The 16,919-nt window shown below is 42.3% G+C and overlaps 1 protein-coding gene across 3 annotated transcripts in view; it reads right to left on the bottom strand.

Moving 5' to 3' along the window:
* LOC107290035 (NADPH--cytochrome P450 reductase) overlaps nt 1-16,919 on the bottom strand; it is a 51,884-nt gene that overhangs the window by 18,972 nt on the left and 15,993 nt on the right. For 2 of the 3 annotated variants that reach the window (XM_015818876.1, XM_015818874.1), the window contains exons 2-5: nt 14,040-14,241; nt 7,446-7,494; nt 2,456-2,584; nt 614-763 (exon numbers count right to left, since the gene is read on the bottom strand). In XM_015818876.1, coding sequence (XP_015674362.1) covers nt 614-763; nt 2,456-2,584; nt 7,446-7,494; nt 14,040-14,230 — 519 coding nt within the window. In that variant the 5' untranslated portion in view covers nt 14,231-14,241. Of the gene's footprint in view, nt 1-613; nt 764-2,455; nt 2,585-7,445; nt 7,495-9,473; nt 9,578-14,039; nt 14,242-16,919 lie in introns of those variants that run through there. The other variant, XM_015818875.1, reaches the window with a different exon arrangement.

Here is a 16,919-nt window from a genome sequence, read left to right on the forward strand (position 1 = left end):
TGCTTGGGAGAAGGGAGTGCGGGTGTGAACACCATCCTACCGATACCTAATAACTCTCAGTAAACACAATTGCTGTAAAAATAAGAGTAGAAAGGAATTGGAAATTTTGAACATTCAACAGAACAGGAGGAGAATGGGAAAGAAGGGGGACCTTACTGATGGTCTTCAAACAAGGACTGAACAAACAAGGATATCTGGATTGCTCTACTTAATCCATGCTGAGCAGGGAGTTAAGCTAGGTGAGGTCTAAAAATATCTTCCAACTCTGCATACATGCACTTGTGCAAGTAATAACCTTTGCCCTTTGCCCTTTGGACTTCCCTCTCTAATATGACTCTGATTCTTCTCAGATTAGAATTTGCAAAATGAGCATTCGTGTCAGGAATTGAAGATAACCATAACACTTGATCATAATAATTTTCTGGGACTACCCCCTAGCTTTCTTGAAGTGCATAAGGGATGCATCCTGGTGGGTTTTGTATATTCAGAGTTCATATCCCCACTGCAATGAAATGGTCTCAACTTCTAGGCAGCACCCTTTAGTTTCTCAAGCATCATATCCACTGTCTCCCGCCACAAGAGTAGCAGCGAAGAGATAATAATCGAAGCTCACCGCATATTTTATACCAGACAGTTTGGCATCTGTGTCTTGCAACCAGTCGTAGAAATCTTGGGCATTATCGGTGGGATCCCCTTCTCCGTAGGTGGCCATGCAGAAGATTGCCAGAGACTTTTCAATTTCCGACAAATGAGTCAGGTCCGACTATATGAGAGAGAGGGTATACAAAATAAGGAACTCAGAAACACCAGCTTTCCTTTCTATCCAGGAGAAATCCACGTCCACAATGCTAACAAGTTAAGAAAAACACTGGAGATTCTACAAGATTCACTTAGGTCAGTGGTGGCGAACCTATGGCACGGGTGCCAAAGGCGGCACTCAGAGCCCTCTCTGTGGGCACACGCACCGTCGCCCCAGTCCTAGGCCTTCAGCTGGGTTTTATAAAACCTTTTCGCTTTAGGCCTCCGCCGCCGTGTACAAAAAGAAAGGTTCAATCAATCAGTCAATTTCAACTTCTCGCGGGAAAAAAAAGATCTTGCAAAGTTGGAATTGATTGATTGGAACTTTTTAGTCCCACCCAGTCTGCCATTACCACCACAGCCATGCCCACCCAATGGGCCACACCCAACCAATGGGGCACACCCACCCGGCACCCAACGATGCATAAATGGGTTTTGGGTTGCAGTTTGGGCACTCGGTCTCTAAAAGGTTCGCCATCACTGACTTAGGTTTTCAGGTCCTGAGCAAGACTTGATAATACTTCACTCGATTCCTTTTCTTCTCACAAAAATCATCTAAATGTCATACAGTTCCAGCCATTCTTTTATTTTGGTTGTCATTATTATAATCTTAATTTTGAAAGTTTGTCAGAGCCTTTTGAGAGATGACAAGGCATTCAGCGTACAAGGCCATGCTTCGCTAAAACAGCAAGTGATAATTACACTAAATTATAACTGAATGCAGCTTTCCCCAACCTGAAGCTATCCAACTGTGCTGATTGCAATTTTCCCTGCAGGTTGAAGATAACAGTAGAACTCTTAGAAGCGTGAAGTTATAGACCCAGCCCCTGCTGTCTAAAGAAGAAGGAAAATTAAAACCTGTTTTTGTTCTTTAGATCCTGGCAGCCTAGTGCAGCTACATTGCTGCTTCCCTTCTGCTGGAGAAATTGGAGAGGCATCAGGAAGAAAAAGTTAGTAGACTCTAGCTCAGGGGTAGGCAACCTTGGCTCTTTTATGACTCGTGGACTTCAATTCCCAGAATTCCTGAGCCAGCGCAGCTGGCTCAGGAATTCTGGGAGTTGAAGTCCACGAGTCATAAAAGAGCCAAGGTTGCCTACCCCTGCTCTAGCTAGTAGAAAGCAGTGATTAGAATGAAGTATTGCAGGCTAAACACTGCTGATTGCCAGCAATTCAGTCCTGACTGACTCAAGATTGACTCAGCCTTCCATCCTTCTGAGATCGATAAAATGAGGGCCCAGATTGTCGGGGGCAACATGATGACTCTGTAAACCACTTACAGAGGAATGTAAAGCACTATGAAGCAGTGTATAAGTGCTATTGCTCTTCTTATGCAATCTTCCCCAATTCAGTTGCCGTCCTAATGTGGAGGGAACTAAAATTTATATAAATTCCTATTTTGTCAAACCACACTGGCTGGAGAATTCAGCAAGCTGGAGTCCTATCACATAGGGATAGCACCAGGTTGGGAAAGACTGAATTATTACTTATGCACATTAAGAGTTTCTCCTCCTGATGCACATCGTGAGCACTTCCTTGACTGCAATCTTCTGGTATTTAGTAAATTCGAATCTCAGCAGAGCTGGTAGGACAATGTAACCTCAAATTCAGGTGACACCAGCAAGGATTGAAAAGGGTGGAAAGACTGCCGAGAACATACCACGTCATATTCTTCTGGATCAGCAGACATGCCCCGCATCCCGTAACGATGAGCATCTTTTGAAAGGCGGTTGGCAAATTCTTCAGCAGTCCCTGTTTGAGATCCATAGAATACCACAATATTTTTTCCCTGGGAAGGAAAACAAAATATGATAAAGTAAGTTTAGCAATGACTTTGGAACTGCTCAGCTTCAATAAAGCTACTTATTCTATTTATTTATTTTATTTATTTATTTATTTTATTTATTTCATTTATACCCCACCCTTCTCCCGGAGGACTCAGGGCGGCTTACAGCCAGTTTAAAACAATCCCACATAAATACCAAATACAAATCTAAAATAATTAAGAATAAATATTTGAATTGGCCGCTCTATTAAAATTTTGTTAAAACCAATTAAAACCAATTAAAATACCCCCTAAGCCAGTCCTGCCTGCTGAAACAGCCAAGTCTTGAGGGCGCGGCGGAAGGAGGGGAGATCCGGAATCACCCGGATCTCTGGGGACAGCTCGTTCCAGAGGGTGGGCGCTCCGACAGAGAAGGCTCTCCCCCTGGGGGTCGCCAACCAACACTGTCTGGTTGGCGGCACCCTGAGGAGGCCCTCTCTGTGGGAGCGTATCGGCCGGTGGGAGGTAATCTGTGGCAGAAGGCGGTCTCGGAGGTAACCAGGTCCGATGCCATGGCGCGCTTTAAAGGTGATAATCAGCACCTTGAAGCGCACTCGGAAGACCACAGGCAGCCAGTGCAGCTCGCGCAGCAGCGGCGTTACATCCATCACCGCCCGCGCGGCCACATTCTGAACTAACTGGAGCCTCCGAGTGCTCCTCAAGGGAAGCCCCATGTAGAGAGCATTACAGTAGTTCTAGATCATAATTTCTACTTTTATCACCAACCAGGTCTGAAATCAAAACAGAAATTAATTTATTCTTCCAAAGTCTATCAGAGGGAAACATATTTACTTTTGGCACACCTTTCAGGCAAGCCAAAAATTAAGCATCTCTAGAAGACATGATAATCACCTGCTCCATGACCTCAATTACATGTGTAATTTGCATCAATGTGTTCATCAGAATGCATGTAATATCACTTGCCCTCTCTTGGGACAAAACTAGGTATTATATGAGATGGGTGAGTTTTTATTTCCCCCTTTAAATTGTGTAAGTGGAATTGTACTCCATTTGTTGTTATGAAGTTTCCTGAGGAAACGTTTCCAATTGTAAAGGTTCAAGTAGATTTCTCTGACACTAAACATCAGGGAACATATGCCTCTGCTATTTGGGACGGTTGTATAGATGTCCCATTTATATTTCTGCCAGCAACATTCTGGCTAGGGGATAAACATCAAAGCACAGAACAGGAAGGACATGCAACTCTGCACAACACACAGTTGGGATTTGGGAGGTGTGCATATCAGCCCAACTATAGCCATCTGCAACCTGTGTTTATCCATCAACCACTTTGCAGTGTAAGTATGTGGCAATACCTATATTCAGTTGCAGGCAACTCTACATAAAGCTTAAGCATGAAATCTTTCGTAAAGCTAATTAGTAACAGAACGCGTAGAGAATAGACTGAACAAGTTACAGCTAACACTTTACATGTGGTTTTTCCAGAAAAAAACAAATGCATATTCAAAAACCCTTTGCAATTCTTTGGGGAATGCTAAAATTATTGTGTTAACTGTTCTCTGTGCTTTCTTTGTCTTAAATTGTAAACAAACTAAAGGAAATGTATACTACCTACTTATCCAACAGCTTATAAACTCCTCCTTGAGAAAGTGGGAAGTCCTGGCATCTAATAAACAAACTGATCTGGTCACTCCTAAAGAAACCTATCCAGCAAATGGAGGATGAAAATAATTATAAATTATTTTCACCAATACTGGATCGGAGGAGTGGTAGTTGATTAACTCCAGGCCTATTCTCTAGATCACTGAAATCCAAACTGAAAGCAGAAATGATCTTGTCTTTCTATTGGATGACCAGAAAGGGGATAGGGATACATTATGTGAAATATCAGCTTGAAGTTCTCTTGGACTTTTTAGTAGCTTCTTTGCCACAGCAAATTGCATCCTAGATGGGCACTCGGGTTAGGATGAGGTGCGTTGTTTTAGGGCAAGTCTGTTCCTGCTGGTATGGCCAAATTCAGAGTCAGCAAACAGAAGGGAAAAAAGGAGGAGTTTAAAACGGCCAAAATCACACTGGGAGTTGCACAAAAACTATGTGAAAAGATTGCAGGAGCCAAGCTGGTTAACCCAACGCTAAAGGATCAGGCAAAGAGCCTGGGGGTATACTTCTTCTTTTTTTTAATTTAAATGTATTGTTTTATCAGAGAGAATAAAATACAGATCAGTAAAACAAAAACAAAAAAACAAAAGGAAACAAAACAAAAACATACATTCAGCCCTAAAAAAAACAGTGTACAAAAAAAGAGGAAAAAGTGGTCAATTAAATTTAACGTTTAACATGTAGGATCCACCCTGGCTGAGTGCTGAAAGAAAAGAAAAATTAATTCTCTTCCCGTTTTGCAAATATATATAGCAGCATATATCTTTGTTCTACTAGACCAGGGGTAGGCAACCTTGGCTCTTTTATGACTCATGGACTTCAACTCCCAGAATTCCTGAGCCAATTCTGGGAGTTGAAATCCATGAGTCATAAAAAAGCCAAGGTTGCCTACCCCTGTACTAGACAGTGGCTGATTTGATAGCTACAGAGCAGGTCTCTGCAGCTACTTCACTCCTGGATTAGATAAGGAGTGGCACAGAATCACCTTGAGGCTTCTTGGGATAGCATTCCTTGGCCGAGAGTGTGGGAGAGTGAATATTCAGCAAATTTCTTCTCCTGGGAATACTTCTTGTCCATAAAGCGTCTCCTAGCCTGCTTATGCTGTAAGCCACCATGAGTTTATTCTGGTTTGCATATACAGGTAGAGCTTGACTTACAATACTTCATTCAATGACCGTTCAAAGTTACAATGGCACTGAGAAGAGCGACTTACAACCGTTTTTTATACTTACAACCACTGCAGCATCCCCAACTGACTCCCATTTATGACAATTGCAGTGTCCTGGGGTCATGTGATCTCCTTTGGTGACCTTCTGACCAGCAAAGTCAAGGGGGAAGCCAGATTTGTTTAACAGCGGTGTTACTAATTTAACAAACTGCAGTGATTCACTTAACAAGCATGGCAAGATAGGTCATAAAATGGGGCAAAACTCCCTTAAGAATATCTCACTTAGCAATTCACTTAGCAACATAAGTATTGGGCTCAATTGTGGTCATAAGTCAAGGACACATTCTCTCAGTCAGTCAAGCTATTATCCAAGTTGGACAGAGACAGCATTGTAATACTGTCTGGATTATTGCATGGCATACATGGGAACATTTTCAAATCAGCCCAGAAATGCCAGTTTTAAAGTAGGGAAACCAGACTGCTGCTAATTGGGAGAGGCTAAGACAGGCTATTAAGGTGATGACTTGCCTTCTGCCCTGACTGCTAGTTTGTTTCTAAGCCCAATATAAAATGTGAGTTTTCTAGTGGCTTAGAATCCAATCAACCCAATTTTTTATCCAAGATCCTTCTACAAGGCAGGCAAAAAAAAGGATTTTCATTAGCAGCACCCCATTTTTTAAAATATCTTTCCTATCACAACTTGCATAATGCCTATTTTTTGATCTTTGTTACCAGGAAGTGTTTAAGAATTAAGTAAATTCTTGGATATTGTTTTGCTACTAGTTTTATTGTGATTTTATGCGTTTATTTTGTATGGTTTTTATTGTTCTTGGAATTTGTTATTCAAGAGCCCTGGTGGGGCAATGGTTAGAATGCAGCCTAGCAGGCTAATTCTGCTGACTGCCAACTGTCTGCAGTTTGGCAGTTCAATTCTCACCGGCTCAAGGTGGACTCAGACTTCCATCCTTTCGTGGTCAGTAAACTGAGGACCCAGATTGTTGGGGGCAAGATGCTGACTCTGTAAACCACTTAGAGAGGGTTAGGAAATATAAGCAGTGGTGGGATTCAGCCAGTTCACACCACTTCGGCAGAACTGATAGCTAATTTTTTTGTTGCCCAGGCCCAGAATGGACTTCCGGAAGCGGCATCCACACAGAGAACCGGTTGTTCACATATTTGAATCCCACCACTGAATATAAGTCTAAGACAGTGCTATTGTTATTTGTATTTTCTCTTGTAGGATTTTATTTTAATTACAAAATAATCTAAAAGAGAAAAGAAACAGAAAGAAAGATAGCAATCACATTATTATTATTATTATTATTATTATTATTATTATTATTATTATTATTATTATTATTATTATTATTATTATTATTATTATTATTATTATTATTATTATTATTATGACTTGTTGCAGCCAGCATGTGTCAGAAGGTCACAAAAAGGGATCACATGACCCTGGGACACTGTGACCATTGGAATTATGAGTCAGTTGACAAGCCTCTGAATTTTGATCATGTGACTGTGGGGATGCTTCAATGGTTGTTAAGTATAAAAAATGGTCATGTCACTTTTTTCAGTGTCATCGTAACTTTGAACAGTCACCAAATGAACTGTTGTTAAGTCGAGGACTAGCTGTAGTATTACCACTGGGTTTGTATGCCACCCAAGAAACTAGATTTTGTAGATTCTGGGCAATCCAAAAAGTTAATGTACAAATAATTAATTTCTTAGCCATATTTTATGCTAAATATATATTTTACACAAACATGACTTCTCCCAGCATGACAAGCCTTCTCCAGAGGAGGTTTTCTCTAATATTCATTATTCCCAGCCTCATGATTAAGAAGAGTAGATGCTGTACTCCAACTACATCTGGGAATCCAATACTGAAAAATATTTTCCCCAAAAAATCTACATTCTGCTGCCAGCTGGCCCTCAAAATACAGAAGAGAGGCTGAAATGGCTGGAAAAACCCGGATAACAAGCCTGTTTCAGTAAGGACTAACATGAAAATAATGAAACGAAGCTTACCGTTTTTTTCATTTTTTCAATAAAACTGTTTTCATTTGCTGACTGCCCACTATAAAAGAGAGAAGGAAAGGGTTGGTTTTGAAACGTTCACAGTTTCAGCTATGTACCAAACTATCACATTGGCTCGGCGGATTTTCCAATCTGCTACTGATCAACTTCTGTCAAAACTAAAGCTCCTATCATTTCAGTGGCATAAATAATATTATTATTTTGGGGCTATGATGATAAGCCATCATAGTTAGCAGGCACCAAGTTCAGCAAGACTGAGCTGGCAACTGCATAACGATCGGTGATGCTATTTTACCACCAGACCAAGATCAATAGTCTCTATCAGCTGCATCATAACCAATGTTTTCTGAAGTCAGAAGACTTGAGCGAGATTTCTCAACCTTGGCAACCTTAAGATTTGTGAACTTGAACTCTCAGAATTCTCAACCATAAGGTTGAGAAACATCGGCCTGGAGCATAAGTTCCTTTTCACAATCCACATGCAAGATCCTCTGTTTCACATACCCCAATTATCAGTAGAACATAAACAATGCCCAAAAGTTAATCCTTTTTCTAGCACTGCTTCCTATGGAGAATGGCTAAGTGACAGGGACAGGAAGGGGGAATCTCACTTCTTCAGACATTCATTCCCCTTTGCAGCTTGGGAAAAACATTACTGAGCTGTTAAGGATTAACAAACAACACATTCAAGAGTAGCCTGAAACACCTTAAAGCGGTGATGGTGAACGTTTTAGAGACCGAGTGCCCCAAACCCTCCCCCCGCCTCTGCTCCACCTCCTGCCCTGCCTGCTCCGCCCCCACCTGCCCCCTGTCCCGCCCACCCAAAGGGCCACGCACCGCCTCCATGGCCTGCCACAGCAGATTGCCCAGGCAGCCCTGCAGCGCCAGGGCAGTCACGCCCTCCGCCCACACCCTGCAGCATCATCTGCACGCTATGGGGTGCAAGGGTGAAGTCTTGTCCCTGCTCCCCGGCTATGTCCTTGGCTGCGCTGCTCCGTGTGGGCCATGCCCGGGGGCGACTCTCCTCCAGGGGGGCTGCTGGTGAGGAGGGGGCCACAGGGGAGGCGGGGCTGGGGCGCAGCGCGCATGCCCACAGAGAGGGCTTCGAGTGCCGCCTCTGGCACGCGTGCCATAGGTTCGCCACCACTGCCTTAAAGAATGTCCTGTTTTTCAAAGTCCATCTTTTCCAACTAGCATGTTTTATTAAAAGGCATAAACTTCTAAGAGTTTAATAAAATGTTCAGCAGGTTAGTAGTTAGTTACTACCAAACTGGGGTTTTGCCACTGTAGACTAATAAGTCTCTCCTATACATACAAACACACACACACACACCCCAGTATCTAGCCAGCAGAAGATTGTGAACGCTTTTCCAAGCGGTAACCCCAAGTTAAGCACAATGCAGCTATTCACTTTGGAGGTAACCAGATAACGAACAGAGAAGAGTTGTCTAGTCAATGACACTTGTGTGTTAGCTCTACTACCAAAACAAGTATTCCTCTCAGTCTGAATTACTTGGGAAATACAGCAAGAGGGTACTATGTGTCTATCTCTTGCTTATGGGGCTCACGGATGTTATGGGGTGAAAAAATGGGTTTTCAGTTTGATGTAGCACAGCTCTTCTGTTCTTAATGTGCTCTATTTCTGAGCTATCATTTCTTCCTTTGGTATCCTGCACGAGGCAAGTATCTTAAAGAGTTAGCTTTCAGTTGAAAAATAACTTTCCCTGACAAATAAAAATTTCTGCTTTATTTCATCTCTCCAACAGCAAGAGCTCAGTTTTACATAAGCGGGTGCGGAGGGCGGAGGAAAGAAAAACTTCCCAGCATCACCCCCCCCCCAAAATAGTGGCCTCTCGTGGCAACATCCACGTTCGTGTCAGAGCACTTTTCCTGAATCAAAGCTGCTGCCAAGCCAGTTTTTGCACTGAAAAGACTTGAAAAGCCCCTGCCCCTGTTCAGCAGACCCCCAATTCCCAAGGCCATCGTGGGCAGGCTTCCAAACCATCTAGGTTAACTTACCTCCCAGGAAAAGTCTCCTCTCCTGCCGAATATGCGCAACCCATAGTGAATTGGAAACAGCAGAGAGACACAGTATTTCACAACCCTGCAATTTCATACTGGCTGCAGACAGCTCAACTTCCCTCTGAAGCAAAGCGTCTCCAGCCTTCCTCACAGTACCCCTCTTGGACCTTCCAGTGAGCGGCCGGCCTCCTTTTGTTATAGCCCAGCAAAGCCTGCATACCAACCCCTCGAGTCAGACGGCACCAGCAGCCTGATCCTCTGGGATTCGTGCCGGCTGCTTTCAGAATTACCCAGAGGGCCCGGCACAAACCCAAGAATGTCAACATCTGGCAGCAGCCAAAAGGAATGAGAAAGAAAAAGACTTTTAAGAATGAAAATTCCCAAGGACCCTCGCACCCTCCCTCCCTACTTTTACCATTCAAGAGTGAGCAGGGGGAGCTTCTCAGCGAGAGACCTCCATTGCCTTAGCAACTGGTTTACATCATAGGTCTTTTGAAAATAAATAGAAGACTCTTTCCTTTTTTAAAAAATTTTTTGAGAAGTGCCCTTCGCTGCTGCAGAACCTCTTCGGAAAGCTACTTGGAAGTTCCGAAAGCAAGATACATAAAAGAGATCCTGTCCAAATTGTTTCCATTAGGAGTGGGAAAGAAGAAAGGTCAACATAATCAAGTCTAAACCCTTATCTATTGAATTCAAGGTCTCCTTGAAGGTAATAAAGCAGCCTTCCCACTGCCTCTTGTTTCCCACAGGCCCCTCATTCTGGAAAGTAACACAACTCCATCGAAAGGAGGAATGAGAGTTCAGCACCACCCATTAGCATTGTCTTCTTTTTTTTGCTTACAGGAAGCTTGATGCCCTCCAGATGTGTTGGGAGAAAGCTCCCATTGTTTCCCAGACTTGTGCCTTCCAGATTTGTTGGATGGCAATACAGGAGATATATAGGATCAACTCATTTGGGGGCATTTAGGAACTCAGGTCTTCAGGACCCAAAGCTCTTCTTCTCAGTCACTGGGCCAAGAAAATCATGCAAGGATTCAGGCACATTTAATCTCAAAGCTAACTCATTCTCAGGTTCTCAGAGCTAACTCATTCCCTACAGCACCACCAATGTCCCAGCATTCACAGACTCACAGAAGTGGAAAGACTCATTCAAGGCTGTGAATTTAACACTATAATCTCAGAGATGACTGGGAATAATAATATCTTTAGCCCAGGGCTTTTCAACCTTTTCACCCATTGTACCACTTTTAGGATATGGCAATATTCGAGTACCACCAGTCGCGTAGCAAAGTGTCAAAAACTTGATGACCAAAAAAAAAAAAAAAGGAAAAAAGTGATAAAGTACAGGTAGTCCTCGACTTACAACAGCTCGCTTAGTGACTGTTTGAAGTTATAATGGCACTGAAAAAAGTGCCCCCCAAGCCACAGCCGAGCAAGACACCTGCCTGCCCACCCAGCGGCGCTCTTCCTCCTGTCCAAGGTTTTCATTGCTGTGAGCATTTCTGTTGAGGATTGGCAGTGGGGGTGGGGTAGGGGTGTGGTTGGTTTTTATTCCCCCCGTCTGCTGGGTGGTTGCAGCAGGTTTTGGTCACTTCACATGACCCTGGGACACTGTGACGGTCATAAATATGAATCAGTTGCCAAGCATCTGAATGTAAATCACAAGACCCTGGAGATGCTGCAATATTCCAGCTGATCGGTGCTTCTTCTGGGCTCAGCAGAAGTGCCAGGATCAGTGCTGCTTTCCAGCTGATTGGTGCTTCTTCAGGGCTCAGCAGAAGCACCAGGATCAGCGCCGAGCTCCAGCTGGAGCCTGGCGCTCATCCTGGCATTTCCACTGAGCCCTGATAGCCCCAAAGAAGCGCCGATCAGCTGGAAAGCGGCACTGATCCTGGCGCTTCCGCTGAGCCCTGACAGCCCTGCAGCTCCAGCCATCTCTCGCTCAGGCTTGTGTGGTGCTGCCACCGGTTCAGCTCATTCCTCTCCCCCGCTACCACTTTTCTAGGACGGTCGCGTACCACCTGCCAGGTGCCAATGTACCACAGGTGGTACCCGTACCATTGGTTGAAAATCCCTGCTTTAGCCCAATGCCTAGATCAGAACACCGGATGTGCCATTTAGACCATTGAGCCCCATCTGTCAGCTTAATAACAGGTTCCATTAGTAAAACATCCTGACCCTGAGGAAATTATTTCTAATATTCAGCAAAAAATGACTATCTTGGGATATATTAACAGGAACACAGAATAGAGATCATAAAAAGTAATGGTTCCAGTTCCACCCTCCCTTGGTCAGACCCCACTGAAATCCTATATCCAACTCTGGGCAGCTTTCAATTTGACATAGTTTGACAGTGTCAATTTGAAGCAAGTTCAGAGAACGGATTTTACAATGGTGAAGAATCTGTAAACTAAGCTCTATTAGGAGCAGTTAAAGCAGGGGTTCCCAACCAGGGGTGTGAGAGGATATTCCAGGAGGTGTGAAAACTTGGGTTTTCAAAATTATAGTGTATATGCATAATTCGTCGGCTGTTATTTTGAACTTTTGTAAGGGGTGTGAGAATATATCAGAAGTGTTCTAGGGATGTGGGGTATAGAAAAGGTTGGGAGCCGCTGAGTTAAAGGATCTTAGGGTGTTTAACCTACAGAAGAAACAAGTGGAGATAGAATCTAGTCTTCAAGTATCTGAAGGATTGACATAGAAGAGGGACAAAATTTATTCCCTATTGCCCCAGGCAACAAGTTACAAATACAAGGAAGTCAATTTAGACTAGACATCAAGAGAAATTTCCAGATTGCATGAGTTGTCAACCTGTGGAACAGGCTATACATGAAGTCAAGAGTTCTTTGATCGAGGTCTTGATACAGAGGCCAGTCAATCAATTCTGAAAAGGGCTTTAGCATATTTGCATGGAAGAGCAAGTTGACCTAAGGTCCCTTCCAACTCTATTGTTATATGATATCTTCCCTCAGTCATATTTTTTTAAGGCTAAACATTCACAGTTCCCTCATTTTTTCCTCCTAGGACTTAGTACCCAGTTGACACACAATCCTTGAGGCCTTAATTGTCCTAGTTGGAATCATCAGAATGTGGTGTCCCAAACTGGAAACAATATTTGGGAATGATTCCAAACAATGCACAATATTTTGGAAGTATGGCTACTAATCATGTTGGCAGTTTTAACCCAATTCAGGTGGAAGATGATCTTTATTAAAATTATAGTAAAAGGTAGGAAATAGAAAGAATTTTTTTTTCAAAAATTATAATGAGCTCTCCTATAAACTGATCAAGAAAAACAATACTATTTTAACAGCAAAGCTTCTGCTGCCAAGATTCTGGTCCTCTCTGTACCTTTAAACAAGCTCTCTCTCTCTCCACTCCCCCTCCCCCCCCACCCAGATACAATTAACATAGTTAAGCTTATGTTATTAAGAATATGCTTTTTAATTAGTTTTTTCAATACAGTAACACACAAAGTAGGGAAAGCTGATCCAACCAAATAGGGTACATGTTTATTAGTTGAAATTAACTTTTTTCCTCAAAAGGTTCCAGTCTCTTGTTGATTCCAACTTTGGAGTAATTACTTGCACATTAAACCAATGCAGGGAGTACTGATCTAATGTCCTACAGAAGGACTCAGATTTGGGGAAAGCAGATACCCAACATTTTTCCCCGTCTATTTTTAAAAGACTTTTGTTCATTGTGGATAAAATGGAAATGCATAATGGATAACATGGAAATAGCCTCATCAGCATAGGCATTTGTTTCTAATCACAATGACACCAATATGCAAGAGGTAATTCAAACAGAACTACAGCAGTCTTCTCCTACCTGGTGAGCCCGAAAGATGACCTGGACAATATACTTTCTAGCCAATCAGATCATTTTTCTAGGACAGGGATGGGCAATACATAACTGCAGCATACAAACACCATAAAATAATACACTAAGATATTGCAAAAAAAAAAAAAAAATACTCCAAGGAGACCATATTTTCAGTGCAGGCTAAATCCTTAATGAATTCAAGCTGCTCAAATCCAGCACTCAATTCTTAGAAGCTAAACAGATGTGAGAGAATCCTACTGCATCCACCACCCCAGAAAGCCAGGTCTCTTTAAGTCAGTGGTTCTCAACCTTTTTAATGCCGCGACCCCAACCGGTCGTAAGTCGAGGACTAAACCAATCGTAAGTCGAGGACTAAACCGGTCGTAAGTCGAGGACTAAACTGGTCTAAGTCGAGGACTACCCAACCGGTTGTAAGTCGAGGACTTTCCCTGCCCGGGAGCGCCGCGCATGCTTGGTTCCGCCCCCTGTGCCGGCCGAGGCGTAGCTGGCAAATGGCAGAGACGGAGCAGGCCAACCACCAGCTGGCCCAGCCCAAGGGAGGTAAGGCACCCGCTGGAAAAGGGGAAAAATGGCGGACAAAAAAAATGGCGGACAAAAAAAATGGCGGACAGCCTTGCTTGGCAACCCCCGTGAAATGGTCGATCGACCCCAAATGGGGTCCCGACCCACAGGTTGAGAACCACTGCTTTAAGTGCTCCTGACTGTCCAACCACTTACGTTGCTCCTCCTGTTGGTGTCTGGATTTTTGAAAACTCTGGGATCTCCTCTTTCTTCTTACGGAAGAAAAACCAGTAGGTCAGGAGACCAATGACAATGGAGAAGAGGAAGACGTCAATCATGCTGAAAGCAACTGAAGCCTCTGGACTCTTTACAGAGGAGGGTTCTTCTTTAGATGTTGCTGTCCCCATGGAGATGAAAACTAAATGGAAATAAAAAAAGAACATGTCACATACACTGCTACAGCTTTGAATATCAGCAATCTGGAATCTTCTGGAGCCAAAAACCAGGGCAAAAGAAGGAAGGCTTCAATCTGGGAGTGACAGGAGATCGTCCCAGATTAAGTAGAATAAACCAGATTAGCACTCAACAGAGACAATTTTTTGAAGAAAGTAACCATAGCCACATACCACAAAACCTACAAAAAATATATTTCATTTTGCACCCAGGAGACCTGGCTTGAAATTTGATAGGAACCATCAACCTGATCACTCCCATAAGTTTCATAATGTTCATGTAAAAGGAGCTTGCCAGCAAAATGATCTCTACCCCAGAAAGAAGATAAATATTGCATACTTGTATCCCTCTCTCTTTCTAGCACTACCGAAAGAAATTATTACCTATTAAATTATTTTTCACCTGCCTTCCTTATAGACCAGTCCAGGCATGCAACTAATTAAATAAAGAGATATAGCATACTTTACACCTTGCCACCTCCTTAAAACAAAAGCTTATGTTCTTCTTAGTTCTTTTTGGAAGGACTAAGCATGCCGATGGTGTTGCAAAAGATGGAAAAACAATATATCAGGCCAACATTCAAATCCACCCGCGATTATGGATGATCACGGGAAATTTGGGACCTGTTGCTTTCTCTGAGCAAAACCCGCCTAGCAGGGTTTTTACTGCAAAGAAAATCTGGAATGACAAGTAACATGTCACCACTTGAGTCTCTGAAGGAAAGGTGAGACCTAAATCCAATGAATAATAAGTTCCAACAAATAAAAAGCTACTATTTCATGTTACATACAGACATTTTCAACCTCTTACTGAACGTTTGAAGTATCCTTAAGGTGAGATCTTGGCAAGCACCTATAAACATATTTTTTGGAAAGCATTGCTCTTCCAGATTTGATTTGTCAGTTGAGCCTGCTGTCATGTCCAGGCCCATCCCTTCTTAGCTTCCAAGATCAAAGGAAATTGGCCAGGTTCCGCCATCTTCTTATATCACATAATATAAGTGTAAGAGTTTTATATCACGCAATGTAAGAAGATACCAAAACATTTTTTTTAAATGTGGCTTCTGAATACAAGAACAATGTTATTTCTTTTTGCAGTTTGAATGAGTGAAATGAATGTTTGGAAAACATAAGAGTTGTAATCAGATATACAGAAAACCAAGGTTTTTGTCTTTAAGACATGTGACTCCTAACTAGTTATTGGCCAATACCAATTGCAGCAAAACAAAATGTGATTGGTTTATAGCTTTGCATGTTGTGTGAGCTCAGTCACAGTGATTAATAAACTATGATTAATGCCTTTGCATGCTACCTGGATCTAGCCAGATGTAGCTAAGAAATTATGACAAAAAACCCGGTTCTCTATCTGGCCACATTTTTAACTTTTCCAAATATTCATTTCATTTCATTCAAACTGCAAAAAAGAAACAACACTTTTCTTGTATTGAGAAGCCACATTTTAAAAAAGAAAGAATAAATGGCCATTAATGGTATCAAAGGCTCTGACAATAACAGAGTGACATAACCAGCTGGTTTTTTTTGAGAGGTGGAAGTGTTGAGGCTTAAACAGGCTTCATACCTGTACTCATAACTCACTTTGGTTTCCCTAAGAGCTGAAATTCAACTCATCAAGTACATGATGCAAGTGATAGCATGCCAGGGAACAAACAGTTTAAGTTGAAAGTTCTGAAACCTACTCATTATCTGAGCCTTATTAGCTTAATTACAATTCTTATCATGCATTAATTTATTGGGTTCTTGATGTTCTTAAAATCTGGTTAACAAGAAGAAGAAAATCAAGCACCCAATGGTTCAGCCTTTACTTACGTACAGTATATTCTCCGCTATTGCATCAGTTTATGGCTGAATGGCCCAAGACAACACCTGACTTTGTGTGGTGCATTATATACTCCAACCATGTATAGGCCCAGGATAAATGGACAGATGAATGATAGAACTCAAGCTGTTCGAGATGCAAAAGATGGGAGATGAGAAATTTTGGCAGACAGGTCAACCTGAGGAGCACCATCTCTGTCTTGGAACACAGCCATATTGATAATGCAACATGACATATTTCCAGGGATGCTAAATATCACATTTATAACACAGGAGGGCATTTTCAGACAATACAAACAAATATTAAGCCAAAGCGCAACTTAATCTTCAGCCATTTCAACCTTCCTCTGCAAAAAAAAAATATCTCCATGACTTCACTCTTTTGCTGACCACAGTTTACTTTGTCAACAGTAACAATGATCAAGTCAAGGAAATAGTGGAATAGAACATTATATATAGAATAGAATAGAATAGAATAGAATAGAATAGAATAGAATAGAATAGAATAGAATAGAAATAGAAGCTGGAAGGGACCTTGAAGATCTTCTAGTCCAGCCCCCACTCAAGCAGGAGAACCTATACCATCTCAGATAAGTGACTGTCCAGTCTCTTCTTAAAAACCTCCAGTGATGGAGCGCCCATGATTTCTGAAAGCAAGCTGTTCCACTGGTTAATTGTCCTCACTGTTAGAAAGTTTCTCCTTAATTCCAGGTTGCTTCTCTCTTTGATCAGTTTCCAACCATTGTTTCTTGTCCTGCCTTCTGGTGCTTTGGAGAATAATTTGACCCCCTCTTCTTTGTGCCAGCCC

This window comes from Protobothrops mucrosquamatus, unplaced genomic scaffold (assembly GCF_001527695.2).
Source record: "Protobothrops mucrosquamatus isolate PMUCROS unplaced genomic scaffold, P.Mucros_1.0 scaffold807, whole genome shotgun sequence".
In the NCBI taxonomy this organism is placed as follows: domain Eukaryota; kingdom Metazoa; phylum Chordata; class Lepidosauria; order Squamata; family Viperidae; genus Protobothrops; species Protobothrops mucrosquamatus.